The sequence below is a fragment of the Chenopodium quinoa genome, unplaced genomic scaffold, assembly GCF_001683475.1.
Source record: "Chenopodium quinoa cultivar QQ74 unplaced genomic scaffold, ASM168347v1, whole genome shotgun sequence".
Taxonomy (NCBI): Eukaryota; Viridiplantae; Streptophyta; class Magnoliopsida; order Caryophyllales; family Amaranthaceae; genus Chenopodium; species Chenopodium quinoa.
In genome coordinates, this window is record NW_018744239.1 from 7,505,283 (window position 1) to 7,532,899 (window position 27,617).

The 27,617-nt window shown below is 33.6% G+C and overlaps 3 protein-coding genes across 6 annotated transcripts; 2 read left to right on the forward strand and 1 right to left on the reverse strand.

Annotated features, from left to right (window-relative positions):
* The first annotated feature begins 1,598 nt into the window (after positions 1-1,598).
* Positions 1,599-13,611, forward strand: LOC110694432 (tRNA 2'-phosphotransferase 1-like). Of its 4 annotated transcripts, XM_021871601.1 has the most exons (7): positions 1,599-1,914; positions 3,445-3,704; positions 4,941-5,105; positions 5,418-5,529; positions 5,709-5,856; positions 6,719-6,808; positions 13,328-13,611. In XM_021871601.1, exons 3-7 carry the CDS (start codon positions 5,045-5,047, stop codon positions 13,343-13,345), a joined length of 429 nt encoding a protein of 142 aa, XP_021727293.1. In that variant the 5' UTR covers positions 1,599-1,914; positions 3,445-3,704; positions 4,941-5,044; the 3' UTR covers positions 13,346-13,611. The 4 variants fall into 4 exon arrangements, 1 of the variants encoding a protein (XP_021727293.1); XR_002505849.1 differs by having other exon boundaries at positions 5,413-5,529; positions 5,657-5,856; positions 6,719-13,611; XR_002505851.1 differs by having other exon boundaries at positions 4,941-5,054; positions 5,413-5,529; positions 5,657-5,856; positions 6,719-13,611.
* Positions 13,612-19,143: 5,532 nt separating this feature from the next.
* On the forward strand, positions 19,144-23,662 carry LOC110694433. Its single transcript, XM_021871602.1, has 10 exons — positions 19,144-19,839; positions 19,980-20,117; positions 20,924-21,112; positions 21,637-21,774; positions 21,892-22,013; positions 22,100-22,232; positions 22,311-22,440; positions 22,552-22,631; positions 22,738-22,872; positions 23,080-23,662. Exons 1-10 carry the CDS (start codon positions 19,351-19,353, stop codon positions 23,308-23,310), a joined length of 1,785 nt encoding a protein of 594 aa, XP_021727294.1. The 5' UTR covers positions 19,144-19,350; the 3' UTR covers positions 23,311-23,662.
* A 1,686-nt stretch (positions 23,663-25,348) lies between these two features.
* Positions 25,349-27,288, reverse strand: LOC110694434 (NAD(P)H-quinone oxidoreductase subunit L, chloroplastic-like). Its single transcript, XM_021871604.1, has 5 exons — positions 26,954-27,288; positions 26,743-26,832; positions 26,543-26,653; positions 25,784-25,878; positions 25,349-25,625 (listed from the first exon to the last, which is right to left on the reverse strand). Exons 1-5 carry the CDS (start codon positions 27,089-27,091, stop codon positions 25,478-25,480), a joined length of 582 nt encoding a protein of 193 aa, XP_021727296.1. The 5' UTR covers positions 27,092-27,288; the 3' UTR covers positions 25,349-25,477.
* Between the last annotated feature and the right edge of the window lie 329 nt (positions 27,289-27,617).

Here is a 27,617-nt window from a genome sequence, read left to right on the forward strand (position 1 = left end):
AAATCTTAAAATGGTAGATAAAATAGAGCCATCAAAAGTATTTATGACAAGTATAAAATCGTAATTGCAAAAGAAAGTGGAAATAACCACCAAATTACAACCACTAATAATGCTCAATATTCTATAAAGTAAATGTGTAACATAATCAATTAATCACGCATTAGAAAAATAGAAAAAAAAAAAAAAAGAGATGATATTCTGAGTGATTAAAATGGGGAGGGTGTTGCGTTTAATTTATATGGTAGAAATTACTGCTTATTTTTGACTTTTGGAGTTTTGGGGAGGTGATTGATGAGGTAGGTTTATAAATATTATCCCTAAATTTAGCTTGATTAATTATAAATTATTATTACAACACCAATTAAAATGATTGAAACCATCTATTTTGTTTCTAATTGGTAATTATGACTTAAATTATGCTTGATTTAATATGAACAATTTCCAATAAATTGATGGTATGAAAATTTATATTTGTGTATAAACTGATTTATTTGATTGATTGATTAGTTAATTGATTAATTAGTTGATGATGTATTAATATTCTTGTATCTATACTTGCCATATTTTTGATGTGGTTTCTTTTTGTGCTGATCAATTGTTCTTTTATTTTTGGAAATTTTGTCAGAAACCATTTTAAATCTTATTTTTGTGAAAACCACCTTTAAAACAGAAAAATGACGATTAAATCGTTAGCAGTCAAAGCTCTTTTTTTTTACAGTAAGTGGTGAATTACAACAAAAACTATAAATTGAGTGATTTTTACAACATTTTTTTAAAAGGTGATTTTACAACATTTTTTTTTTAAAAAAGTGGGTTTTCACAAAAACAAGGATTTAAAGGTGGTTTTTAACAAAATTACCTTCTTTTTAATATTGCTTGATTTTTTTTTTTAAATTACTTATATCAACGAGGAGGGGTATTAAAGTCTTATTAGCTGGATACGACATGCCATAGTCCCCTTAACTTACTCCCTTTATGTGGCGTTTGGAGTGTGGGAATGGGAGTTTGGGGATTAAAATGTGGGAATCAGATTGGAAATTGATTGTTGAGAATATATAAAAATATGACAATGCTTGTTTGGGTGGTGGATAGGAATAGATAGGGAATAAATAATAAAAATACAAAACTACCCTTACTAACCTTTCTCCTCCATTCTTTTCATTAATGGCAAAAATGTCATTTCCACTTATTCCCATTCCCATCCTACCCTCCCTAGGTAATAAAATGGTGGGAATTCACCCCATTTGTTCCCAATATTCACTTCTTTATTCCCAATCCCATCTAACAAACAAGAGATTTTTTTTAATTTTTTTATTTGGAATTAAAATTCCCATTCCCACCCTCAATTCCCATGTACAAAACACCCTCTTATAGTTTTTAAGTAAAACGTTTCTTATGTATATGTATGCCAATGCAAAGCTTTGACAATAATATGTAAAGAAAAAAATTGTAATAATTGAATATTAATAATTTATTCATTGACATGATTTCAACCATTATTCACACGACTTTTGTTTTGTTATCATATATTAATTAATCACTAACGTTAGTAAGATAAATTGAATACTGAAATAATCAAAACGTTTTACTTAAAGTAATGCAACAAAATTACTCGTAAAACATACTTAAGGTAGTGCTAAAAAATTACTCGTAAAACCCCAAGAGATCAAGCCCTCTTTTGTTCCAAATTCTTTATTAAATTTTCCTTAAATCTGGCTTTTTTGAGTGCCAAATTCGATTTTTTTTTGTATTATCTTATAATTTCTTGGAGTATAGTGAAGATAATTAGAAAATAACACAAATTTTTTGGTATCATCATGAAGTAGAATGAAGATAGCGGCGAGTAGAGGAAGGAACAAAGACAAGTAAGTTCAGCAAGTCGACTCAACTAGCTACTTGCTGTTCGTTAATTTGGTACGGATTATTCTTGATCCTAATTGTTGTTCTTGAATTCTGGAATTTCCAATTTCATCAAATACTGTACTATTTTTTAAAATCAATTTTATTTATCAACTATACTCCGCATTTGATATTACTATAATATTATGATTTATGACTATATAGGATAATTCTGGAAATTTGATAATTATGCGAGCACTTTAACTTGGATTCGATCTGGAATTTTTGTATTCTTCATAATATTGTTACTTCATAACTTTGCAACTAGTTGATATTTGGTTTCTTAATAAAATGGGTTTGCAGCATATTCAACTGTTAGCTTATGAAACTAATTCTATATGAGTTAGAATTGTGATCTTTTGCTAATACATGCACATTCCTTTTTTTATTTTTTATTTTTTATTTTTCCTATAAGTGATTAGTTTATGAATTTTCTTAATTTCAGTATTGTTGTATTGATTCTTAGTATGTTAGGCGAATTCTTCAAATTAGATATATTATGCATTGGAATAATTTACTTGTGAGAATGGAAAGTTAGATTTAAAAAAAAATCAAATTAGATAATTAAGTTTATGCTATTATTAGTTTAACCTAAATAATTGATAACCATTGACGTCGAGGAAGATGATGAACCGGAAATTTTATGCCCATGTATGGAGTGTATTAATAGATTGTGGTTCCCTAGCAAGGTGGTTTTCGATCACCTAATTCCTTCTTAAACTTTTTCTATGGATTTGAGTGTTGACATTTGCAAATCCTTTTTCTAAATGCTTGGTCAAATGTTGCTATTCAGTTGGCTAGCTTGTGATTTTTATTTTTTATTTTTTTGTTCTGATTGTGGATTAATATTGGAGGGTTGTTGTATACTGTATATAATGTGTTAAAATTGTTTGTTTTCACCTCCACCTAGGGAGATTTCCTTTCATCTTAGTTTTGATCACATGTTTGTTTCACATCTCCACCTTCGATTTAAGATCGAATCCACTCATGTGTAGTTTTGTAGGCAAATTTTGGGTGAATGTGATCTATCTTACCATATTATAGCTCATTTTATCAAGTATTCATTATGATCTATTGAAGTTGTTCTACATTGCCAAATTATAGCTCATTTCATTGATTTTTAGCCTAATTTAGTTCACTTAGTTCTATTTAGTCTCGTATCATGTGTAGTTTTAGGCAACTTTTGGGTGAACTTGTTCTACCTTGGCAAATTACACTTCATTTAATCAAGTTTTGGCTTTAATTAGTTCATTTTGAGCTATGTAGGTTTGTTTTGTCTCAATTGTAGTTTTTAAGCCAACTTAGATGTGAACTTATTCAATCTTATCACATTATACTATAATTCATTAACTTTTAGTGTTGACTAGTTCATTCAGATATATTTAGGCTCTTATTGATTAGTTTGGAACTTTTAAGCAATTTTGGGGGTGAAATTGTTGTATCTTACCCATTTATAGTTAATTTCATTCAGTTCTAGCCTTAATTAGTTCATTTGAAGCTATTTAGATTCGCTTTAACATTTTTGGATTTGTTTGGTAAGTATAGGATCGGATGTAATTGTTCTCGCACAACACGTACCAAGATGCACACCTTCCTACCGTAGCAACCGTCTGGAAGCCAGCCGCAGCAGGCCGGCAGCCTCTGCCAACCACAATAGGCCGGCAGCAGCCCTTGCAGGCAGGCGCTAGCCGTCGCCAGCCACTGCACGCCGCAGCAGGTCATAGCCAAGCAGTCACAGCAGGCTGGCAGCAGCCCCTGCCAGACACAGCTGGCTGACAGCAGTAACGGCAGCGACATCAATGCAGGTTCGGAGGGTGTAAATACTTACACTTAAAGTCTGTTTTACTCTGCTTCTATATTGCAATCTGGGCGGTTAAATTTTGGGAATAAATATTGCATAGGTTAAACAAATCTTATGATGATTTATTAGTATGACTAGTATCTGTGATTCCTTCGTTGGTATGCCCATTTGACTTACTTTGATCTATCACTCATTCCATGGCTAAGAAATTATTTACTGAAACTGAGTCTTGTGATACCCTCTTTCAATTCGGACAAAACGTTCAGATTTATGCTTTTCCTTATCTAGAACATCTACCCTCGTTCAATTTTGTTCCCAGTGCTTTTCCATTTGATGGTTATCAATGAGAAAACTATTTCCCATTTAGTGAAGATTTCATGAAATATTTGGAGTAGTTACAACTCTTCCATATTTCAACTATGGATACTGTAAAATGTCGTCAATGTAGCTGATTAGTAATTTTTATGGGAATACACTTGTTATTTTGAAGAATTCTCAAGTTTGCTCTAATATTCCATTCTCTTAGGTTAATATGCTGATCAAAGTTGTTTGGTGAGCTCACTTCTCTTTGTCATTGTTCATTAAAAAAGCATTTGAATTCTATCAGATAACAGAGAATTCAAGTCACAATTGGCGTAATTCATGTCTTTCGCCATATGGGCATGTATATAGGTGAACTTCATAGCCATCTCTATGTATCTATCCTTTCATTGGTTCTCTTTGTCCCTCCTTATCTTCACTTCCACTGCTCGTCCCCATTCAAGATTTTCATACATCATTTACTTTGCCCAAGCCTCTTCTCTGCTGGTGACCTCACCGGTGCCCAAGCTCTAAGATTGGCAATCGGATGACTTTCATTTTTCTGTTTGTCTTTATTCTGTTAAATTATTTATTTTTCTTTTATTTTTTTTATTTTTTATAAATCAATGAAAGTAATTCAACTATTTTGGTCATGTTGTGAACATAAACGTACAATTTTTTGCCAACATGCTTACAAATCATTGTCCTCTCTTTATGAAAGTGTGCATAAAATTAGGATGTTTGTTCATACAATATCTAGCATAAGGAGTAAGAAGTTGGTTAGTAAAGACTATTAATATTTAACATTTGATGATTAATTATATGGGTGTGGAATTTTGTAGTGTAACAAAAAGTTGAATTATTAAAGTGTTATATTATGACTTCTATCAGTTCTATGTAGTATGAATGTATGATCTTAACCTATGACTCCTTTTTATAGGAACATTAATGCTCTGAAGACAGCCGGTAACAATAGCATCAACACCTATCAATTACCCAATTTTCCTTCGTTGTCTCACTCCTAGACAATTTTCTCTCCTGGCAATGTCCAGAGGTAGAGAAAGCTGTAGCTTCTTCTCTCATCTTTTGCTCACGATTTATCTAGGTTTATCTCTTTCATTCTCTATGTTTATGTTTGAAGTTGATTGATAAATATGTTTAGTATAACGGTGATTTGAATTACATTCAGTTTTGTTTTCTTATAAAATGATGATAGTTTAAGTCATGTATGGGTGTGCCTAGTGATTATTAATTTATTTGACAATTTGGAATTGAAAACCAATTGTCGTATCAATAAAGTTATTTATAAAGTGATTGAATGAACATAATTTTTCATCCAAATAATTTATTTACAGGTCTAAGAATTCTCATTTCAAACTTTGTGTTATTGTTTTGTAATATGTATTCTGTAGTTTAGCTGGAGGAAGAAAGCATGGACATACGAGAGGCAATCGTGGTGGATCAAGAGGCCGTGGTTGTGGTGCTCCTACTGGTACTTCAGATAGAGTTGATACTCTTGGTAGACTGTTGTAAGTACTACACAACCTTTTTATTTGTCTATTATTTCTTTTGCCTTCTGAAGACTTTTTTTTCTTATAAACATTGTAATCCTTTTTTCACAAGGCTCAAGACTGTAAACATATTGTTTTTGTATAGGAGTTGGAAATATAGGAGTTGGAAACATGATCAAGCATTTTGTGTTTATTAGGGTACGTGTATTGAGACATGATGCAACGGAGTTGAATTTGGACATGCATAGTGATGGATATGTCAAGCTTCAAGATATTTTGAAGCTGAATATGAAAACACGGTCAAATATTCCATTAAGCTCACATGCTATTGATGAAATTAGAGAAGTAAGTCCTGTCGCTGCTTTTCTCACACATTGATGATCACCCAATCTTTTAAGATAAGTTGATACAGATTTTATGATAGGATTGTAGCTCCAGTGTGTTTCCAATTTTCATTTAAGCCTTAGGCGTAAGTCACAGTTTTCTCCATTCCCACCTTTTTTCATTGACCATTTATCAACCATCATAGACATATTTTTTTCTAGTTTATCTTTTATAGGTGTCATTGCAATCTTTCCCCTTCAATTTTTTTGTGCCTTCCTACCCCTTATTTATGACCAAAAGTCTGATGTATTATTTCTATAAATTTGGTTAATGTCAAAAAGATTTTGGAAAATCTCTGAGATCAACTTCTCATCATCATACTCGGTATTAATTATCTACAATTTTCTCTGTTGGAAGTGAATTTATAATATTTATGTAGGAAAAAAAATCCTTTCACATATCATGATTAAACCTTTTGGATCAAGTATTGATATTAACTCATTACTTTTCCCAAAAAAAAAAAAAAAATGACAAGCAATAGTCATTAAGATATACAGTACATTTTTAGACATTGAATTTCCTTTTATTGAAGATTATTATTTTTTTTTAAATCAAAATTTGATACAAGTATAGTATTACGGAGTACCATTTACCATAAACTTTGCCAATTCGAAACCTTGTTATTTGAAATTTGCTCTCTTTTAGATTTTAAGCTTACAAGTAATTTGGGGCTTTTATTTTCTTGGCTCTTTAAAAACATGCAAATAAATTCAAGGCTTTATGTTATTTCATTTTATATTAGCTCATACTTTTGTCTTTGGCATTGATTCATTTAGTTCTGTTCTTCTTAATACACTTTGACACTGATGTGCTAAATTTTTAGGCTGTAAGGATAGACAACAAGCAGAGGCTTAGCCTTATGGAAGAGGATGGAGAACTGTGGATACGTGCAAACCAAGGTCATACTATAAAGGTTAGCTATCTTTGCAGTAGTTTTATTGTGTATTAAATTAATTAAAATTGTCAAGAACTGCTCCATGAGTCAATATTATTCCAATTCCTGATCTTTTCAATGTTCTAGACTAATGGAGAAGATCTAGATTGTTGGATTCCACTTTTAGTACAGTTCATAAGCTATTTGAAATTGACTTGACTCATCCTGGAAATGATGGAGGACTTTTAGAATTTGAAGTGGAAGATATACATAGGTGTAAATGAATAATTATTTCGTGAATGGAAAATGGAAGTAACAGATGAAGTCAATCTTTTGGCATTGCCATGCTACATATTCCTTGTTCCTAGCATGGGTTTGTTTGATTAAAATAGGAGGTACAGATAAAGAAGGGAACGGCAAAGGAAACCCCTAATTTACGGAATTTGTTTTGAGGGGAAGGGCCATTGTATGCTGTTCTTCTTCATTTTTAATTTTTTTAATTTTTTATTTTTTTTTTCATTTTTTTTTTGGTGATGTGGTTTAACTCAGGAATAAAACCTCCTTAATCCCTCAAGGCAAGTGTCCCTTTCTCAGCTCCCTCATTATGGCGTCTTCTGTTGAATCCATCACCGACAATTTCACCTTTGTCTTGCTGTAAACATTTTCTTTCTTGTTCCCTCTCTATAGCCCCTCACCCCTAACAACCTCCATCTGCTGGCTAACTCACTCTTACCTTTCCCACCTCACAGTCCCCTCCGCTAAGGCGCTAACAATTCTATGAGTTCACAAGTTTCCTACTAGCTCTCTCTCTCATTGGTAGTAGAATTGACCATGAAGGCTCTTAATCTGGAGTCTTGCTGGTCAAATTTAACCATTTACAGCTCATCATTGTTATGGCATTTTAAAGTATGTTCTTTTTGTTTCTTTTCTGGTTATTATGGTGGTAAAAATGCCATGAGCTGCTAATTTTACGGTGATGGGTAGATTTGTTGTGGCTGATGCTTCAGCTTTAATGTGGTGTTGCGCTTGCAGACGTAAGAATGGGGAAGGTATCATGGTAAGTTGAGAACATTTGGCCAGGAAGCTATGAGGTCCATGAGGATATATGTAGAAATATTTAGAGTATTGGAGATATAATTCATTTTTGTTTTGCTTGATGAGCGTGGTTAAGGTGTTGCTAATTAAGGGAAATAAAGAATTAGAGCAAGAGCGAAGCACAACGGCAAGAGCGCTTGCTCGATCGGGGTCAAGCTCGCCCGATCGGGCACGCAAGCACGCTGGAATACCGCTGCTCTGCCGCTTGATTGAGCAGGATCTGCCCGGTCGAACCCGCATGTGCGCTGGAGAAGCATTGTGTGACCGCCGATCGGGCGCGAGTGCTGCTATATTCGCTGGATTGTATACGCTCGATCGACCTACTTCTAGGTAGTTGTTGACGGTTATTTTTGTTCGTGAGTTGCTCTATATATATACATATTGTATATGATGAAAGATAAGAAATGAAAATCAGAAATTAACTTTCTTTTCATGCTCCTTGTTTTTTTATTATTCTCTCTAAGATTCATCATCACAAATTCACAAAAACTTGTTTTCATTGAGTTGCTTTTAGACTACTCCTAATTGCAATTGCTTCGTTGTATCTCCTAAGCGATTCCGTGATACCCAAGCAGTAGCATAGGGCCTTAATAAAGCTTTTGGGAAAGTGATATCTTTCACACCTTGAAGGTTCTCGATGTTGTTCTTGATCGTTGTTTTTTTCATCACCTTTGAGACCCTTTATTTCCATCTTTATTTCCATATAATCCCCAGCAATCCAAAAACTTTATTTTTTTGCAAATATGGCTACCATCAAGGAATTGATGATGAATGTTCAAAAGTTAGACAAGTTTAAGGGTGTCGGTTTTCGTAGATGGCAAAAGAAGATGCATTTTCCCTTGACTTCTCTTAGTGTGGCTTATATTCTTACTACCCCAAAGCCATTGGAGGAAGTAAGTGAGACATTGGAGACCACAAGGAAGAGGAACAAATGGGAGAACGATGATTATATTTGTCGTGGTCACATTTTTAACGGTATGTCTGATGACTTGTCTGATATTTATCAGCTGCTAAAATGCTTTGGGATGACCTTGAATCAAAATACATGGCTGAAGATGCATCTAGCAAGAAGTTCCTTGTTAGTAATTTCAATAATATTAAGATGGTTGATAATAGGCCTGTAATGGAACAATTTCATGAATTACAAAAAAATTTAGGAAACTTTAAGCCAAATGACATTAATGTTGATTAAACATTTGTAGCATCTTCTATTATTGACAAACTCCGACCCACTTGGAAAGATGTTGGAAATTCTTTGAAACATAAGAAGTAGAAATGAATGTTGAAGAATTGGGCTAAAAGATTTCTCTTTCCTAGCCATCTTACTTCTCCTAGGTTGAGATGATGATGTAAATGCCTCATTTTCAACTTAAGCTTAACCATCTAAATCTTAATCAAGTGCAATTTGATCAACACTGTATTTTATCAACACTTAAAGCATTGGTATTTGGAGTAACATCCTTTGATTTGGGAATTGATGAATATTTGTTTTAATCAAATAATGCATCCTTTAACTTTATGGTGGTGCGAATTGACCAAAAGTCATTTTGTTTAATAACATAAAACTGGTATCTATAAAAATGCATTCAAACTCCTCTTTCACCCTAACTTTTTACGTTTGGGATCCGACACTTTCATAAATGCCCTACATCCCCAAACCTTGAGATGACTCAAGTTTGGTTTCCTTTTGTACCATAGCTCATATGGAGTTGCCTTATTCTTTTTCATAGTAACTTGATTTAAAATATAACACCGCTTCTCCCCGAATCCATCACTCATGAATAGGATAAGATGGAATTAACCTTTTCCTGTAAAGTCCTATTCTTTTTATCTGCTACACCATTTTGTTGTGGTGTATATGTCGTGGTTGTTTCATGTATAATACCTAAAGATTGAAAATAATTTGTATCATAGTACCTTTATCAGTCTTTTAACTTTTCTGTTTGTTTGCGATTCTACTTCATTTTTGTAGATTTAAATTTGTCAAGGGCTTCATCCTTAGAAAATAAGAAGTAAACAAAGCAAAATCTTGAAAAATCATCAATGAATGTTACTAAATATTTCTTATTGCCTAAGGAAGGAGTATTATGAAAATCACATAGATCACTATGCACCAAATCAAACAATGTAGTATTCTTTTCTATATTATTTTAAAATGGATTCCTTGTTATTAACATGCATGTTCTACACTTCTCTATACTTTGGATCAAATAATGGAATTAAATCATTCTTCAACATAATTCAGAAAGTAAAGCTTCTTATAATTAACATGTCCAAGTCTATAATGCCATAGAGAAGAGTTATCACTTACAACATAAACATTGTCTTAAACATTATTACAAATACTTAACTTAAACATTCCATTAGAAAGATATCCAAGTCCTACTAACATACCACGCTTAGATAAAATAAACTTATCAGATTCAAACACTAGTTTAAAAGTAGCACTAGACACAAGATTTCTTCTAAGCTCATGAGAATATAACACATGACTAAGTATTAAAGATTTGCTAGAACTAAACATCAATTTTACTTGTCCTTTGCCTAAAACTCTTGCGGTAGAATCATTCCCCATGTATAAAATCTCTCCATTAGTAATCTCAATGGAAGTCTTAAACAAAGAACGATCCTTACATACATGTCTTGATGCTCTTGAATCGATATACCACGATGAATTACCCTATACACAATGGATTTTAGGAATCACACACAAATAGCCCAATATTGATTTAAATGAAACTTGTGTACAAGTACCTTATTTGTCTTGGGATTGGCTTAACTTGCCTTTCCCTTTTAAGCCTTCTTCTTGCTCATCTTTTTCTTCCATATGATGCAGTCCTTTTTTAAGTGATTGGGCTTACCACATACCCAACAAGCTCGTGGTTTTGATGCATCACCATCGACTTTAGGCTTCTTGCCCTTGTTTCCATTAGAGTCTTTATCCCTCTTATGATTGTGACTATCCTTGGACTTACCATCCTCCACCATATTAACGGTGGAACTTGGATTTTCATCCTTAAGTCCATCTTAAATTCAAATTCCCTCTTCAATTCGAAGATGGGAACCCAATTCTTCTACATTCATTTCATCTTTCTTATGTTTCAAAGAATTTTTAACATCTTTCCAAGTGGTGGGAGTTTTTCAATAATAGAAGATTCTACAAATGTTTAATCAACATTAATGTTTGCTGTCTAAAGTTTCCTAAAATTCTTTGTAGTTCATAAAATTGTTCCATCACAGACCTATTATCACTCGTCTTAAATTTTTTGGAATTACTATGATGAGACTTCTTGCTAGATGCATCTTCAACCATGTATTTTGATTCAAGATCATCCCAAAGAATTTTAGTAGATTCATAAAATTGTTAAATATCAAACAAGTCATCAAATATGACCACGACAAATATAACCATCGTTATCCCATTTGTTCCTCTTCCTTGTGGTCTCTAATGTCTCACTTTCTTCCTCCAATGGCTTTGGGGTAGTAAGAATATAAGCCACACCAAAAGAAGTCAAGAGAAAGTGCATCTTCTTTTGTCATCTACAAAAACCGACACCCTCGAACTTGTCTAACTTTTGAAAATTCGCCATCAATTCCTTGATGGTAGCAATCTATTTTAAAAATAAAGCTTTTGGATTGTTAGGGGTTATATGGAAATAAAGGGTCTCAAAGGTGATGGAAATAACTATGATCAAGAACAACAATGAGAACCTTTGAGGCGTGAACGATATCACTTTCCCAAAAGCTTTATTTTGACCCTGTACTATTGGGGTATCACGGAATCGCTTAGGAGATACAACGAAGCAATTGCAATTAGGAGTAGTCTAATAGCAATTCAAAGAAAACAAGTTTTTGTGATGATGAATCTTAGAGAGAGTAATAAACAAACAAAGAGAATGAAAAGCATGCGGGCTGGACCGGCGGATCCTGCTTAATTGAGCGGTTGAGCGACGCTATTCCAGCGTGCTTGTGTGCCCGATTGGCAGGCATGACCCCGATCGAGCGAGCTTCGCCCTTGCCCTTGTGCTTCGCTCTTGCTCTAATTCTTTGTTTTCCTTAATTAGCATCACCTTAACCACGCTCATTAAGCAAAACTAACATTAATTATATCTCCAATACTGTAAATATATCCTACATATATCCTCATGGACCTCATAGCTTCAACCCTTGGCCAAATGTTCTCAACTTACCATAATACTTTCCCCATTCACGTTAATAGTGTAATTTAAATTTGTATACGACATTTAAATCGAGTAGTATTGAGCAATTAAAATTATTATGTCATTTAATTATGGAACAAATGTGATGTAGGATTTTGGTGTGGGCACCATTTCTTAACTTTAGGAAATTCCCAAGAAACACAACATTGAAATATTCATGGTCTAAACCTTAAAAGCCATCAGGGATTAGGGTGGGTTTGTCAAATATCCATGGGCTACCATTGAAGATTACGATTGCAAAATTATTTCTAATTGTCATTATCAATTGTATATGTATTGATAAATTGATATTTGTAACTTCACTCCTTTAAAAGATTACAATGTGATTATCATTCACGACTCGAAGGTTCTTGTTGTTGTTCTTGATAGTTGTTATCACCATATAATCCTCAACAATATATAGCAATATAGGGGAATGGAATGATTGTAAACACTTGGATTTTTTTTTATTTTTTTTTTTGGGGGGGGGGGGGGGATGGGGTTAGTAGATCCCAACCATAACGAGGGTTGCATTTCCATTTCTTGAAGAGTTAACATATGTCTGCAAAAATGGCCATTTTCGAGTATATTGCCTGTAACACACACACACACACAAAAAGCAATAAACAGAAAGAATTGAGGTAAAAGATTAAAGCTTTAATTAACCAAACGCTTAATGGTTCACGCAAAACAGTGAGTTTAGTTCACTACTCTTTAATTAGTGACTTAGGTCGCAACTCTCAAGAAAACTCGCTTGATACAATGCCTCTCTCTCCCCTCTTTTTTATTTATGTACATTCTCAATCCCTAAATTATCTAAGTGGCTGCTCACTGGCTGATGTGTTTTCTCATTTCACTCTCTTATTGGCGGCTTCTCTGTTATGCTGCAGAGATGGTGGTGTTGTTGCCACCAACCTTTGTGGGTATTCTTTGTCTTCTTCTGGCATAGGTAAGGACCTGCACCACGGTCCATTAAATTGCCATCCAAATTTGTTTCAAGCTTTTTCTACCACATGGACATTGGCTACAGCTATATGGCCATGGCCCTTGGCTTTCCCATTCCATGTGAGGTTTTTGGGAAGTAGTCTTAGGAGCTTGGGGGGAATCCACCTAGTGCTTTGCTGTTTTATTCTCTCTTAAAAAACTGATTTTTTTTTTTTATTTATTTTTTTTTTTTTTAGGAAACAATAGATGTTTCTTGTTGAACTCTTTTCCATATCGTTTAATCTACTGTGATTTCTCTCTTTGGTTATTTAATCTGTAGAGAGTGAGAGTTTGTTGAAGCTGATCCTTTTTGCTGAAGAGATCCCTGGTATGCACTGCGCTTAAGTACTCAGATCTCCATGTTGCTTGCTGGCAAATTACTCTGTTTTGATTTCCAAACTTGAGATAAAAATTGGTAAAATACTCCAAGTTAGTCTAAATTGACTCATGCACAGCCTAAAATGACCCGAAATGACTCAAAAACTAACCAAAATGGATAAAAGCACAAAACTCTAATGTATTCTATGCTCTTAAAAAGCATTAGACCTTGTTCACTTCAACTTATTTGTACTGAATTGAAAGTATTTTTGTTAAAATTATTTTTACTGAATTGAAATTAATTTTACTAAATTAAAATTATTTTTACTTTACTAAAATGAAATTATTTTTTACTAAACTGAAATTACTTTTGCTGATCTGAAATTATATTTATTGAATTGAAATTAATTTTACAGAATATTATTTTTTAAGGTGAAGTGAATAAGCTTTACACCCCCTAACTAGGCTTGTACAAAACTATTCGAGAATTCGCTCCGCAACCTATTCGATTTTTTGGATATTCGATCCGAGTTTTCATTTCGAATTGAATATCCAATCTGAGTTTTCATTTTGAATCGAATATCTGATTCGAAAAGGCGGATATTGGATGCAGATTCGGATATTGGTTTTCAAAATTTCGGATATTCGATATTCGAAAATTATTCGAAATATAAAAATTGAAATAGTGATATTTATGAAGTATAAATTTTTAAAAATGTCCATATGAAACTAACCACGTGTTATTAACTTATTATACTATTCTTAATATATTTTCTTTTATTTTGTTAAAATACGTTGTACAAATTAGAGATAAAAAAACGATAAAATTAGTTAAATTTAGAAATTAATCATAATCAATCTTAATTAATATTGGGGGTTGTTAAACGTCGCTCCCATTTTACTAGGCACCGCTCGCATTTTTTATATGAACTTTCTTATTTACCCCTCGTAAATGAATACTCACGAAACTCACAACACTCATTTATGAAATCACAACGCATTTCACTCTCATTTCATCTCTCTAAAAAAAATCAAATTATGTAAAATCTGGAAAGAAAATAAAAATAAAAAAGTGGAGTTCTGCCTGAAAATTCCGGAAGTACCAAGGAGGATCCGAAATTTTCAGGCGGATCTACCCATCCGCCTTAAATTTTCGGATGTTCGGTGGTGGATCCGCCCGAAAATTCTGGATCCTCTTTGGTACTTCCGGAATTTTCAGGCGGAACTCTACTTTTTTTTTTTTTTTACTTAATTTGTTTTTTTTAGAGAGATTAAATGAGCAACTAATATCAACAAGTAATAACAACATAAGCAACTAATTACAACATTGATCACAACAACAATAATAATACTAATACTAATTACTCAATTTATCACAAAATTAATAATGATCACAATAAAAATTATAATAATAATACAAAGATTACATTAATAAATTTGATTAATTAATCAATTAAAAAAAAAGAAAAAAGATCCGCCCAGAATTTTCAGATCGACCTAGGTGGATCCCCTTAAAAATTTTGGATCCACCTAGGAAGATCCGGAAATTCTGGGCGGATGTGGAGATCTGCCTTAAATTTAGGTGGATTCGGAAACTTTAAGCGGATCCACCTTTATTTTAGACGGATGTTTTTATTTCAAAAAAAAAAGTACGAGGACTTACAGAATACTCCGACGATGCCTTCGGTGTATGACCGTTGTCGTCGTCCATCGTCCTAAACCCATCGCTAAAGCTTAAAAAAATTTTATTAAAAAAAAAAATCGGATTTTTGGTGTTGGATCGAATGTGGTGGGGTTTGATGTGGTGGGGTCGGAAATTTTTTTACCACGTGGTAGTAAGTGGAGGGGTCGAGAATGATATTATACCATTATATACTACAATTTACACAAAGGGCTATATCGTTCTTCCATGTCAAATAGGGAGCGATATCCTGTAAAATGGGAGCGTTGTTTAGCAGTTCACTTAATATTGGATAATGGATATCCTAAGCATCCGATCTTAATGATTTCGGATATTTGATATCTAAAATTTTTGGATCAGATTCGGATATCCGAATCGAAATCACATTTCAGTTGGATATCTGGTCCGTGAACAGGCCTACTCGTAACTTGACCGACACCAAAACTTTGACTCAACTATTCACCGAGTAATTAATTTCCAATGTATTATACTTTGGAAACACACTAGCTATATGACATTTCCAACTAATTTGATTTAATTAGTTACTCTATATTTATCGATGAATATCGAGTAAGGGAATTTAACCTTATAAATTGAAGATTCATATTAAAGAACCCTACAAATTGAATAATTTGAGGAGAAGGAGAGGAGTAGCAACAACAATACTTAAGTTTTTATGGTTGTTTAAAACCCTCTTCGCGAAAAGAGAGAAAAGAAAAGAGGGAAGAAGATCGACTACCTGGCCATGGTTGGGTGCTTGCTTGCTCTTCATCACCTGCATTATTTCGCTTGCTATCTTTAAAAGAAGGGAGAGAATGAGAAGAGGAGAGAAAAATGGGTGAAGAGGAGAGAATGTGTGTTGAAGAGGAGAGAATGTGTGTAGAAGAGGAGATAGAGTGTGTATTCGACATTTTGAGGAAGGGAATTCAGCTAGACCAAAATCGAAGATGAATAGACAAAAGAAAAGAAAAAAGGACAAAATTGTAGTGAGACTATTTGAGGGGCAAAATAGACAACACACTATTCATATGTAATTCTTATTTCCCACTTCTTGCTTTTATTAAAGGTTATACATTCAATTCATACCAACCTTTTATTCATTTTTAATCATCTACAACCCCACTATATGAGGCTCAATAATATTTAATAAATCTCTTTGTCGCTATCTCTCTCCTCGTTATTAACAAAAGTATCTACATTATGCATAGTCCTAGTTTCCACTGTTTCTTTGTTTGTATATATTATTGTTATTATACCTCTGTTTCCCTAAGTTCTACTCACTTTTCGTTTTCATCTGTTTTTATAAAATTTACTCACTTTTGCTTTATTCTTTTTGTGACAACTTTTTGTTCATTTTTTTTTATCTTCCATGAACTTTGTGGGTTCCAATTTGATAGGAAATTATCCCCTTAAGGTCATTAAACTCTATACTCTAACTTCGTAATATATTGTTCTACTACTTTCATAAAGAACTTCCAAACCCTTCATTGAATATAATAAATCCCGTTAACTTTCATTGAGATAGAAACAAAGGGATAATAACAATACCAATTATTCTTAATCTAGTACTTCGTATTGACATTAGCACAATCTATTAAGCATGTCAATTAAGTCAATTATTGGAGAATTTAAAGAGGTATCACACACATCAATCATATTTGGGTTCCACTTAATCATAGATTGGGAAACTACTCACACATAATAATGAAAGCAAAACCGATAATCAATGAAGAAAACATGATTGTCATGAAAATAAAAGTAGAAGAGAAGATATAGATGCATGAATATTAATACTTGAGTTGAGAAGAGAATCATTTGTTGATAACAAAAGCTTACATCTGATCTTCAAAGGGCAATTAAAAACCTAAGTAGAGAAGAAACTAGAGTTCAAATAAAGTATTTAAAATATAAGTAATAAAATAAGTGTGTTTAATCAAGTTTTACAAGGGTATTTTAACACAAGAATAAAAATCTTAAAAGATAGGTTTTCGGCTCCGCATAGCTCTGACCGGTCTGTCAAGGCGAAGTTGCCTGGTAGAGCGGACAAGAGTTGATTATCCTCCTTTTTCCCTTAAACCTTGCCGTGACGAAGGTTTTGCTCGCCTGATTAATTAGCCAGGGCGAATCCTCCCGGTTAGACGCACTAGGAGACTTCGAATTCCTCTTTTAAAGCATCGTCTAAATCTCTTCATTAAAAGCTTCTATTTTGATATTAATTTCATCTTCATATACTGGCTCACTCAAAGTTTTGGTTTTGCATCCAATTACCTTCTTTTTTCAATAAAATAATAAGTTCATTAGGATTTTAATTTATTTTTACATGTGAGCATGAACCAATATCTATGCTATGCCTTGCTGGTTGTTTTAAGGTTTTCTTAGCTTCATATATCTCATTTAATTTACTCTCTTTATAAAAGCTAATATTTTTTCTAGCTTCTTCCTCTTTGGACTTTTCATGTACTCGTTATTTCATATTCTAATGCTAAAATTTTGTCTACTTAGACTTGGTGTTCTTAGACTTAGACTCCTTTGCATTCTAGGGTTTAGTTATCACACGATGAAGTAACCCTGATTTATCTATCAATATTACTTGACTTGTTGCTAGACGTAGAGTTCATACACAATTCTCCCAAGTTTTTTCTATTGTAATATCGTTTGAATTTACTTTTGTTGTGGCTATTATCTTCTCAGGACTACCTCCTTGCTCATGCTTTTGAGCATCTACTATCGTTTTTCTAAACGATGAACCTACCGTGTTTACCAGTTTGTAGACTACTTTCCACCTTAATTGCATATGTCTAGTTCCTTATGCATTTTTTACTTTATCGGTTAATTACTTGATAGCTAAAAACTTTGGAGCAAGCATATGAATATTCTAAGCTCACATAATACCTTAGTTGACATATATAGCTTACAGTCTCTTGACTTAAATTGGATGTGATACCACTAACTATTTGATTATAGAACTCTTTATGTAATATCACAAACAAAGATTAAACATTTAACATCATTGCCAAAATCCTATAGAGGAACTATTATATACTTGAATTGTAGTGCACCAAACTATTATATACTTGAATTGTAGTGCACCAATATAGTTATATACATAATTTCCTTTTGCTTTATGATTTTTATTATCCTTTCTGTTTATGATATTGATTTATGCTACTTTCTTTTCACAATCTTGTGTTACTGTACTTTATTTCATTTCTTCGCATACATACTTAGTTTTGATTTTAAAGAAAGAAGTTTATATATTTGTTTTGTCTTTGGTAATCTTGGCTTAGTGTAATGTTCGTGCTTACACTTCCGCTATTTACAACAAGTAGGACACATGGTTATTAGTGGGTGAGCTTATTTGTAACCTTAGATGATCTAAATTAAAGTAAAATGGAATACTAATTTGTCCATTTTTTTTCCTCATATGGTTAAATACATATTTTAAAAATATTCATTTGTTTATCAAGAAGAAAAACACTAACAATTTATAACGAAGTTTTTTAAAAATATCAATATGCATTATTTAAGGCTTAAAGACACACATATCGATAATCAACTGCTTCATACAATATTCAATATTTTTACATGAGATAATAAGAAAATAAATATATTTTGGTCAATTTTTGTTCATAATATTTCTAAACTATTTTTTTTTCTTATAAAAAATGGTTAAAATAACAAATACTTTGTAATAAAAGTTAAAATCATTGTGTATACACAAAACCTACTCAATAACCTAATTGATTATATATTCAAAGTTATATCAAACATTAATAAACCGTAATTTAATAGAACTCAAACTCCGTCATAATTTTTATCTTCTTATCAATTACAAGTATTATATTTATTGGCTTATGACAACTTGATTAGTGGATTGGATAAATTAAATGATATAGATTGGATAAAATTATTGGATTTTAGCATAATAGGTAAGATAAGATTACATTATACAAAATAGGAAAAGAATTACAAAGGATTAATGGAATAATGTACACATAGTCACATAGTCATAGTGTATCTCAATTGCACGTCACTTCCGCCACACCTAAAGCAACACATATGTAACCTTCCAATTCTATTCGTCCCCTTCTTACCCCCTTGTTAGTCCGCACGATCCGATGTCAAAACACTTTGATCAAAACCCAAGTCAAACACGGGCTACCTTTTCCTAACTTCTTCCTCCTTCATAAATACAATCAATCTTCCCTTACTTTTCTTTCTATTTCTTTCTTCCTAACTTTACTCTAAATCTGCTGTTTTCTTTCACCCTCTTTCTCTCTCTAAAATCTCTCTCTGAAACAACAATGGAGGATTCAAACCACCTCTACGAGTTTGACGATGTCAGTGCTGCCGCCACGGCCGTGCCGAATCATGGATGGCAGAAGGTTACCTACGCTAAGCGCAGGAAGAATCAGCAGCAGAATAAGCAGAAACCTGCTGCCGCTTCCGGAATTACTGTCGCTGATTCTGGTGTTGATAAGGATGGGAATGTTTTTCGAGCGATCGAGCAGCAGTCGGAGGATCGGCATCGTCGAATTGTGGAGGCGCAGAAAAAATCTGCTCTTTTCGATGATGACGATGATGTTCGTCGGAATGGTAGATCGAAGAAGCGCGATGATTTCGATGATAGTGAATCGGAGGAGAGAGAGAATGTGAGTGTTGTTGAGAAGAAGGATGATAATAAGGAGAAGAAAAAGAAGAAGAAGGTTGAGAAAAAACCTAAGGTTTCGGTTTCCGAAGCCGCTGCGAAGATGGATGCCGATAATTTATCTGCATTTCTTATCCATTTGTCGGTGAGTTGTTTTTGGTGTAGATCAATGTTTGATTTGATTATTGAATTGAATTGGGTTGAATTGAATTTTGTAGAATTGAATTTCGTTGAATTGAATTTCAATTGTGATCTGATTGATTTGAGTGGTTTTTTGTGTTTTAGGGTTCTTATGAAAATCAGGAGGACATACAATTGATGCGATTCGCAGATTATTTCGCACAGGCTTTTTCAGGGGTGTGTTCTGCCCAATTTCCGTGGGTTAAGACATTCAGGGAATCTCCAGTTGCTAAACTTTCTGAGGTGAGAATTTTTAAGCATAATGATGAATTCTGTGACAACTTTGGCAATTAGATCTTTAGCTGAATTTCAAATTTGATGATTAATTTTGTTGAAGCTTTGTTAATTAGATCTTTCATGCTCAAAACTCGAAATATGTTAGTGATTGAATGCATCCTGTACCAATTTAGATTTAGTATAGCCTGAATCTGAAACCATTTTGTTTTTGAATACATCTTGTACGATGATACTAATGCTTGAGCTGAATTGGCTGGGCAAAATCGATGTCCAATACGAGTTATGTGCTTGTGAAACACGTGGGTTTGTATTGTATATAAAATTCATGAATGTGTTTTATTATCCGCGGACCACAATTGCTGGCATTTGGACTACCTTATCTTTCTCCAACTAAAAAGAATGTCTTTTTTTTTTTTTTTTTTTGGTTGAGAATTTTACTGTAAATTTTTTGGGCTTTACAACTTATGTACGGAGTATTATCTAATTTATAGACTGTAGAGGAATATAACTTTCTGTATATTATATTGATTTGTTTGGATGTCTTTGAGTAACATATGTTTTCTTTGGTGAAAAGATTCTAGGTATTGGATATTTGGACTATGTAATTTGATTTTTATGTACATTGAACCGGTTTTCCCTTTGTATATGATTCTTTTGCCTCTCCTTTCTTTGTTTATACAAAGTACGATTTATTATTCATTATCAGCCTCGTCAACTGGTTTTTGCTTGACTTCACATTTTGTATAATTACATAGCTGTTATTTCTTGCTAGGCTTGTCTGCTCATCCGCTTTTACTTGTTTTTCTGAATAGATCCCTGTCTCCCATATCCCAGATGCTGTTTATAAGACATCAATTGACTGGATCAGCCAACGTTCAGTACCCGCTCTTAGTTCCTTTGCAATTTTGTTATTAGATAGTATTCTCGCAGATTTGAACGTTCAAGCTCCTAGTGTTAAGAATGCTAAAAAGGCAACTCAGCAGCCAACATCCAAATCTCAGGTAATTTTGTACAGAATGTGATCATCTTTAAGTCTATCTCCTAGCAGAACTTTAAATGCTTTCTTATATCTAAGAATTTGATTTGCTTTTCTTACACTTGGTTTATGATTACACCTCATTTCAAAGTACACAGTACTACAGCAGGCTTATATATGTTATTTTGAAATTATGACTTTGATGCTGGTTTGAAGCATGTCTGCTGCAATGTAATTACTAATGCTTTTGACAATGATTTATGATTATCATTTTATATTTATTATATCTTAGTGTCACTTATCCGGTCTCTTCTTGTTTTACCTCTTCCCTTTTCCCCACCATAGACTATGGAAGGAAGTATCGAGTTCTGCCAGAATTACTATGTCATTGGAATTTATGGAGAACACTAACTGTGCTACCAGCCTGCCACTCTTTTCACTTTCTAGCTCATAGGTCTTTCACAATAATTGGTCATATCACTCTCCACTCTCAAAGCATCCTATGTAGTCATTTTGTTTTTGTCTTATGGATGTTGCTATATGTGACAGGTTGCTTTATTTGCGGTTTTGGCAATGGTTTTAAGGCGTAAACCAGATGTTCTCGTGAGTTTGTTGCCTACATTAAGAGAGAACCCCAAGTATCATGGACAAGAGAAGCTTTCAGTTATCATATGGATGATATCTCAGGTAGTCTTTGGAGAAATGCCTCAAATTATTTGAAGGGTATTGAGTTTGAATTGTTATTATGCTTGTCCTATTTGACTGCCACTGTCTTATCCTGACAAAGTAATCTATTCTGTATAGGCCTGTCAAGGAGATTTGGCAGTTGGCTTGTTTGCATGGGCTCATAACCTCTTGCCATTGCTCAACAGCAAATCCACTAGCAATCCACTTTGTAGGGATCTGATTTTGCAGTTAGTTGAAAGGTTTGAAACAGTTGCATATTTTTGATACAGTACATCATTTGTGTTTAATGTATTGTACGTTTGTAATGAAATGTGCTTGATTGCAGAATTTTGGCTGCCCCAAAGGCCCGTTCTATCTTGGTTAACGGAGCTGTTAGGAAAGGAGAACGTCTGATCCCTCCAACTGAGTTTGAGATCCTTATGCGGGCCACTTTCCCTGTATCATCTGCCAGAGTAAAGGTGTGTAATTCATAGAGATTATCATTCATGACCTTTTATTGAATATGTATCTAATAGTTGTATGGGGATTCTTTGCAGGCAACTGAAAGATTTGAGGCTGTTTATCCTGTCCTGAAGGAAGTTGCTCTTGCTGGTGCGCCTGGAAGCAAAGCTATGAAACAAGTTTCTCAGCAGATATTTGGATTTGCAATTTTAGCAGCCGGAGAAGGTAATTGTTTTCATGCTATTTTGCATCCTTGTTTTCTTACATAAACATGCATTTCTAAGAAAGAACTCTGTTGAGAAATTTATGTGTATATTTTGTTTACTGATTTCACAGGCAAACCTGAGCTGGCTAAAGAAGCCACTGACATCTTAGTTTGGTCCTTGTCTCATAACAGTGATATCTACAAGCAATGGGTAAATTGATTTTACTACTCTTACTATTGAGCATTCAATTCTTTGACAGGTTATATTGGCATTCTATCTTTTGTGGTTTACTTGATTTTCGTGCTCATTTTTGCAGGACAAAGTATACCTGGATAATGTGGAGGCAAGTGTTGCCGTTCTGAAAAAGCTTTCTGAGGAAAGAAGGGAACAGCATCTGAACCAGTCATCTCTTGAAACTGTAAAGCAGACTCTGAAGAGTTTCCAGCAGAAGGTAGATTCCATGATCCTCACTCAACCTTTTTATTTTATTCAATCACATCTGGAGCCGTAGATTGACGGATAAAATACAATAAAAAAATAAAGATTGATAGAGAGAATCAGCTTCTGCTAATTCTGTTCTTGAAAAAGCAGGCCATAATACGATTGTATGTGACTTTGTATAATTCATTGATTTGACATTCTTTTGCTTTTCTCGTAGAATGAAAAAGCATTGGCCGGTGACCATTCGGGACAAGCAGCTCTCTTCAAGGATGCTAACAAGTACTGTAAAGTGTTATTGGGGAGATTATCGCGAAGTCATGGCTGTGTGAAAGCCTTGGTATTTGTTGCAGTTGCAACAGCTGTGGGTGCTGCTGTTATGTCTTCAAATGTGGAGTCCTTTGATTGGAAGAGGGTGTCTGTGATGCTCAGCTCCTTCCAATCTTTCTGAAATAAGAACGCTTAGTGGCTGTGCACTGTCAGTTCTACTGTTCATTTGGTTTGTAATATGATTGAGAGGAAGCAACACCAGCAAGTTTACATCCAACAATAACCATCTAAATAGATCATCGGATACAAGGAGTTAGAATGAGAGGATGCCATAAGGCTTTCGGCTGTATTTGATAGTTTCAATTCGGTCCTCGACATTTTTGACCGATTGGATTTTCTGTTTATTTATTTTAGTTTTTATTTTTTTTCAGCTTCCTGTTAACTTTTAGAATATTTGACATACATGCTTGTATTTGTAGACTCGTATGCTTTTATTTACAGGTTTTAATATTATGAAATTATTAAATTACCAAGTCTCTTGTACTCCCTTCGGTCTGGTATAAGATTAAAAAACAAGAATAATTGAAAATTATTTACAACTAAATTGATCTACCAAGTAAAAAAAGTTGCTGAATTGAAACTTTTTTATTGCTTCCTCCTTTTTTATGCATCTTATTTGGGAAATTATCAATGGTACCCCCCAAGTTCGTGTTTTTCTCAATGGTACACCTACTCAATTATTCTTTATCAGTGGTACATCCAAAGTTTTATACAGTTATCAGCGCTACACCTACCGTACCCTTTTCGTTAAAAAAACGTTAGTTTTGACTTCTTTTCAATTTTTTAACTTACAAAAAAAAAAATTAATTAACTATTTTAAACTTATTTCTCAAAAAAAAAAAATTATTCTTTCTCCTTCGTCTCCGTTCCATGGCCTTCCTCCAACCCCTTCCACCACCTAGGCCAACAACACTATGGCGCCACCCCCCCACCACCACCACCACTGCATCCCCCGGCCTCAGCAATAACTCCCTTCTTCTCCGCCGGAGTCAGCCTGGAAACCTCCCCTTCCCCGTCGGCCGAGCCATCCCCACCCCTTCCCCTTCTCTTTCCTCTTCCTCGAGCTCTCCATTGAAGCAGCGTGCCCAGCCCCCTAAATCACGTGGTGGGGTTTCGATGTGGGGGTGGCAAGCAGTGGGGTTTCGATGCAGTGGGGTGGGTTTCCAATTTAGGGTTGGGTGGGATTTCAAGGTGAAGTTGGGGATCGGGAAGAGGAGTGGGCTGCCATGGTCAGGGTGGTTCGATTCGGAGGGGTTTCGAGGTGGCGGGAGTCGGTGGAGGTGGAGGGCGGGGTTATTAGGTTCAGGAGCGTTTTGAGGTGGCGGGGGTCTGAACGGGGAGGGGGAGGGGGGTGAAGGTGGAGGGGGGCTACTGAACAGGAAGAAAGGTTTTTTTTTTTATTTATTTTTTATTTTTTTATTTTTAATTTAAGATTTTAAAAAAAAATTAATTAATTGATTTTTTTAACTTTTTTTTTTAATTTTATTATTTGGACCAATCAGGTGTCGCCATGTGTCAGTTATTTTATTTTATTTTTATTTTTATTTTTTTGGACCAATCACAGTGTTAGTTTTTAAAAAAAAAATTGTAAAAAAAGCCAAAACTAACGTTTTTTTTTAACAGAAAGGGTACGGTAGGTGTAGCGCTGATAGCTGTGTGTAAAACTTTGGGTGTACTACTGATAAAGAATAATTGAGTAAGTGTACCATGGAGAAAAACCCAAACCTGGGGGATACCATTGATAATTTCCCCGTTTTTTCCACTTGAGGAAATATCACAACATAAATAGGAGACTAATCTCCTTTAAAAAGATTCATATTACAGACCTTATTGATGCCATCAACAAGAATGGCATCCAAAAGATAGGAAATTAAGCTAGCATAGGAAAAAGTAGTTGAAACAGCAGCAACATCCAAAATATAAATGGAAGCACCAATTTAGATTCATTGCTTTTTTTTTTTTTTTTTTAATTTCTTTTCTTAATAAATTCTCTCTATTCATCACTTTTTTTTTTTTTTTTTCTTTTTTTAATAAATTCTCCCTATCTCTTGCGCCAGTCTCTAAAATAAAAACTGGAGGAAGTATGACTTGTATAGCCTCTTCAATCTTCATTTCTCAATGAAGATTTAATCTAATATGATTGATAATCAAATAAGGAGTCTCTTCTGTAAATCGGATATATTATATGTATAATCACATTGTGATCCTTTAAAAGAGTGAGAAGTTACAAATATGAATTTTTCAATACATATACTATACAATTGATAATGACAATCAGAGACAATTCTTCATTCGTAATCTTCAATGGTAGCCCATGGATATTTGAGAAACCCACCCTTAACCTCTGACGGGTTTTCGGGTTTAGACCATGGATACTTCAATGTTGTGTCTCTTGGGAATTTCCTAAAGTTAAGAAATGGTGCCCATACCAAAATCCTGCATCACATTTGTTCCATAATTAAATGACAATAATTTTAATTGTTCAATACTACTCAATTTAATTGTCGTATACTAGTTTAAATTACACTATTAACGTGAGTATTAAATTAGAGGAAGGAAGAAACAATTGACTTAAGGAGCATAAAGGTACTCACCCAGGGAAGAACAAGAAGACGAACATAAATTGGAAGTACATTTCAAGTAGATTTCTTCTGTACCATCTTATTCTTAGCCAGTTCATGATTATCGGCTGTCATGAAATATAAAATCAAGCATGTCAAATATAAACTACTACGGAGTATATGATCAGTAATTGAATAACCTGAAAAATCACCATTTTTTGTTTGCTTTGATTCGATAATGAACTGAAAAAATGCTCAACTTGTTCGGATTATTTCTCCATATGCTACTATGGTATGTCGAATTATTTTTTCGTAATGTTCTCTATATTATCATAATTTTTATGATTAATATGAAGTACGAGTATCTATTATTATACTGTACTAAGGTACTATGTACTAAGATTGAGTGATGCATAGAGTATGAGAATCATCCAACCACATTAGCAAATCATTTTAAATATTCTAGAATGTTTGAATTCCATTTTTATTTTGGTTACATTTTCTAAATAGTCTGGTTTATTATTATTATTATACACTACTATGGTGTATGGATTACCAAGTTTGAATGATCTATAGATTATGAGATTTGCCCAACTATGATTAAAACATCACAATTCAAACGAAAACAGAACATAATACTACGAGTTTTGTCAATCGTTGTTGGAAATAATTTGAGACGGAGGTAGTAAATAAGAACATCATGCAAACGGACATAGTAATTACGAGTTTTGTAAAAGATCAATTTATAAATGTTGAACAAAGGATTAGAAAAGGGTGGATGATTTTGCTTACTGGCATAATAAGAAAGTACCAAAAAGCCACAACTCCAGCCTTAATCAAAACCCAAACCAAATCTTCATGATAATTTACTCCTGTAACTGCAAATGCTGGTTCTGCAGCAACCTGTTGATACATTTTATTGCATCTTCTTAACCACTAAAATAAATACGATTCGAATAATTCATCAATTGAATTAAGGATGAAGATCATACAGTTGTGGTGGCCAAAAGTCCCAACTGAAACACCCAACTGGATTTAATCCCATCACTAGGCTTCAATGAAATCTTGCTTCCATTACTAATCTATTTAAAGCAAAAAAAAAAAAAAAAATACAGATTAAAATCATCCAAAAAAAAAAAAAAAAAAAATAAAGTTGTTGTGGCATTTTTTTATTCTGTGTGTGGGAAAATGTAGGAGACATACCGGTGATGGTTGTTGGTTGGATTTAGAAGCGCTAAGCAGTTTGTGTTTGTGCGCACAAGTGATGGAGAAAGTGGTTCGGCATTTCGGAGCAGAGAGTAAAGGCAGAGCCTTGAGAGGGTGGAAGATTGTACAATTCATGGTTTTGCTGTCTTATCTCTTCTAATCAGAACCAAATGTTTCCATGGTAAGCATGCCATGCATCTGAGGACGATATTGGTTTGTCCCTTTTTTTTTTCTTTTTTTTTTTTTTTGGTTTTGTTTTGAGACGGGTTGTCCACCACATGAATACGGATGGAAATGGTGAAACATTTACTTTCTCAGGTCTTTTTTAGTTCACATATTTTAAGTTTTGTCATTACTTGCAGACTCTATATTGATGATCCTAAGTTAGAAAAAAATTGATCATGTTAGATTTTCGTCTGAATCTATATACAAAAAATATTACTCTTTTACTTCGTATGATTTTACTCATCCCCTCTGTTTTTTAATGTTTGTCACATTTGTTTTTTTGTACAATTTTTAATGCAATATTGTATATATAATATATAATATTACATATTACAAAAAATTATAAAAATTTCATGTTTGACAACTAAATTTCGAGTCGACAATAACATGATCATAAATGACGATATTTTTAAAAATAAAAAGTCATTAAAATGCA

What these genes read in the sequence shown, in the direction of transcription:
- LOC110694434 (XM_021871604.1), bottom strand. Translation starts at nt 27,091, where the DNA reads ATGAATTGTACAATCTTCCACCCTCTCAAGGCTCTGCCTTTACTCTCT. An exon ending in GACTTTTGGCCACCACAACT is followed by an intron (nt 26,654 to 26,742) that starts GTATGATCTTCA and finishes ATGTATCAACAG; the next exon opens with GTTGCTGCAGAACCAGCATT. An exon ending in GGTACTTTCTTATTATGCCA is followed by an intron (nt 25,879 to 26,542) that starts GTAAGCAAAATC and finishes ATTTCATGACAG; the next exon opens with CCGATAATCATGAACTGGCT.
- LOC110694432 (XM_021871601.1), top strand. Translation starts at nt 5,045, where the DNA reads ATGTCCAGAGGTAGAGAAAGCTGTAGCTTCTTCTCTCATCTTTTGCTC. An exon ending in TTTGCTCACGATTTATCTAG is followed by an intron (nt 5,106 to 5,417) that starts GTTTATCTCTTT and finishes TCTGTAGTTTAG; the next exon opens with CTGGAGGAAGAAAGCATGGA. An exon ending in CTATTGATGAAATTAGAGAA is followed by an intron (nt 5,857 to 6,718) that starts GTAAGTCCTGTC and finishes CTAAATTTTTAG; the next exon opens with GCTGTAAGGATAGACAACAA.
- LOC110694433 (XM_021871602.1), top strand. Translation starts at nt 19,351, where the DNA reads ATGGAGGATTCAAACCACCTCTACGAGTTTGACGATGTCAGTGCTGCC. An exon ending in CATTTCTTATCCATTTGTCG is followed by an intron (nt 19,840 to 19,979) that starts GTGAGTTGTTTT and finishes TTTGTGTTTTAG; the next exon opens with GGTTCTTATGAAAATCAGGA. An exon ending in GTGATATCTACAAGCAATGG is followed by an intron (nt 22,632 to 22,737) that starts GTAAATTGATTT and finishes TCATTTTTGCAG; the next exon opens with GACAAAGTATACCTGGATAA.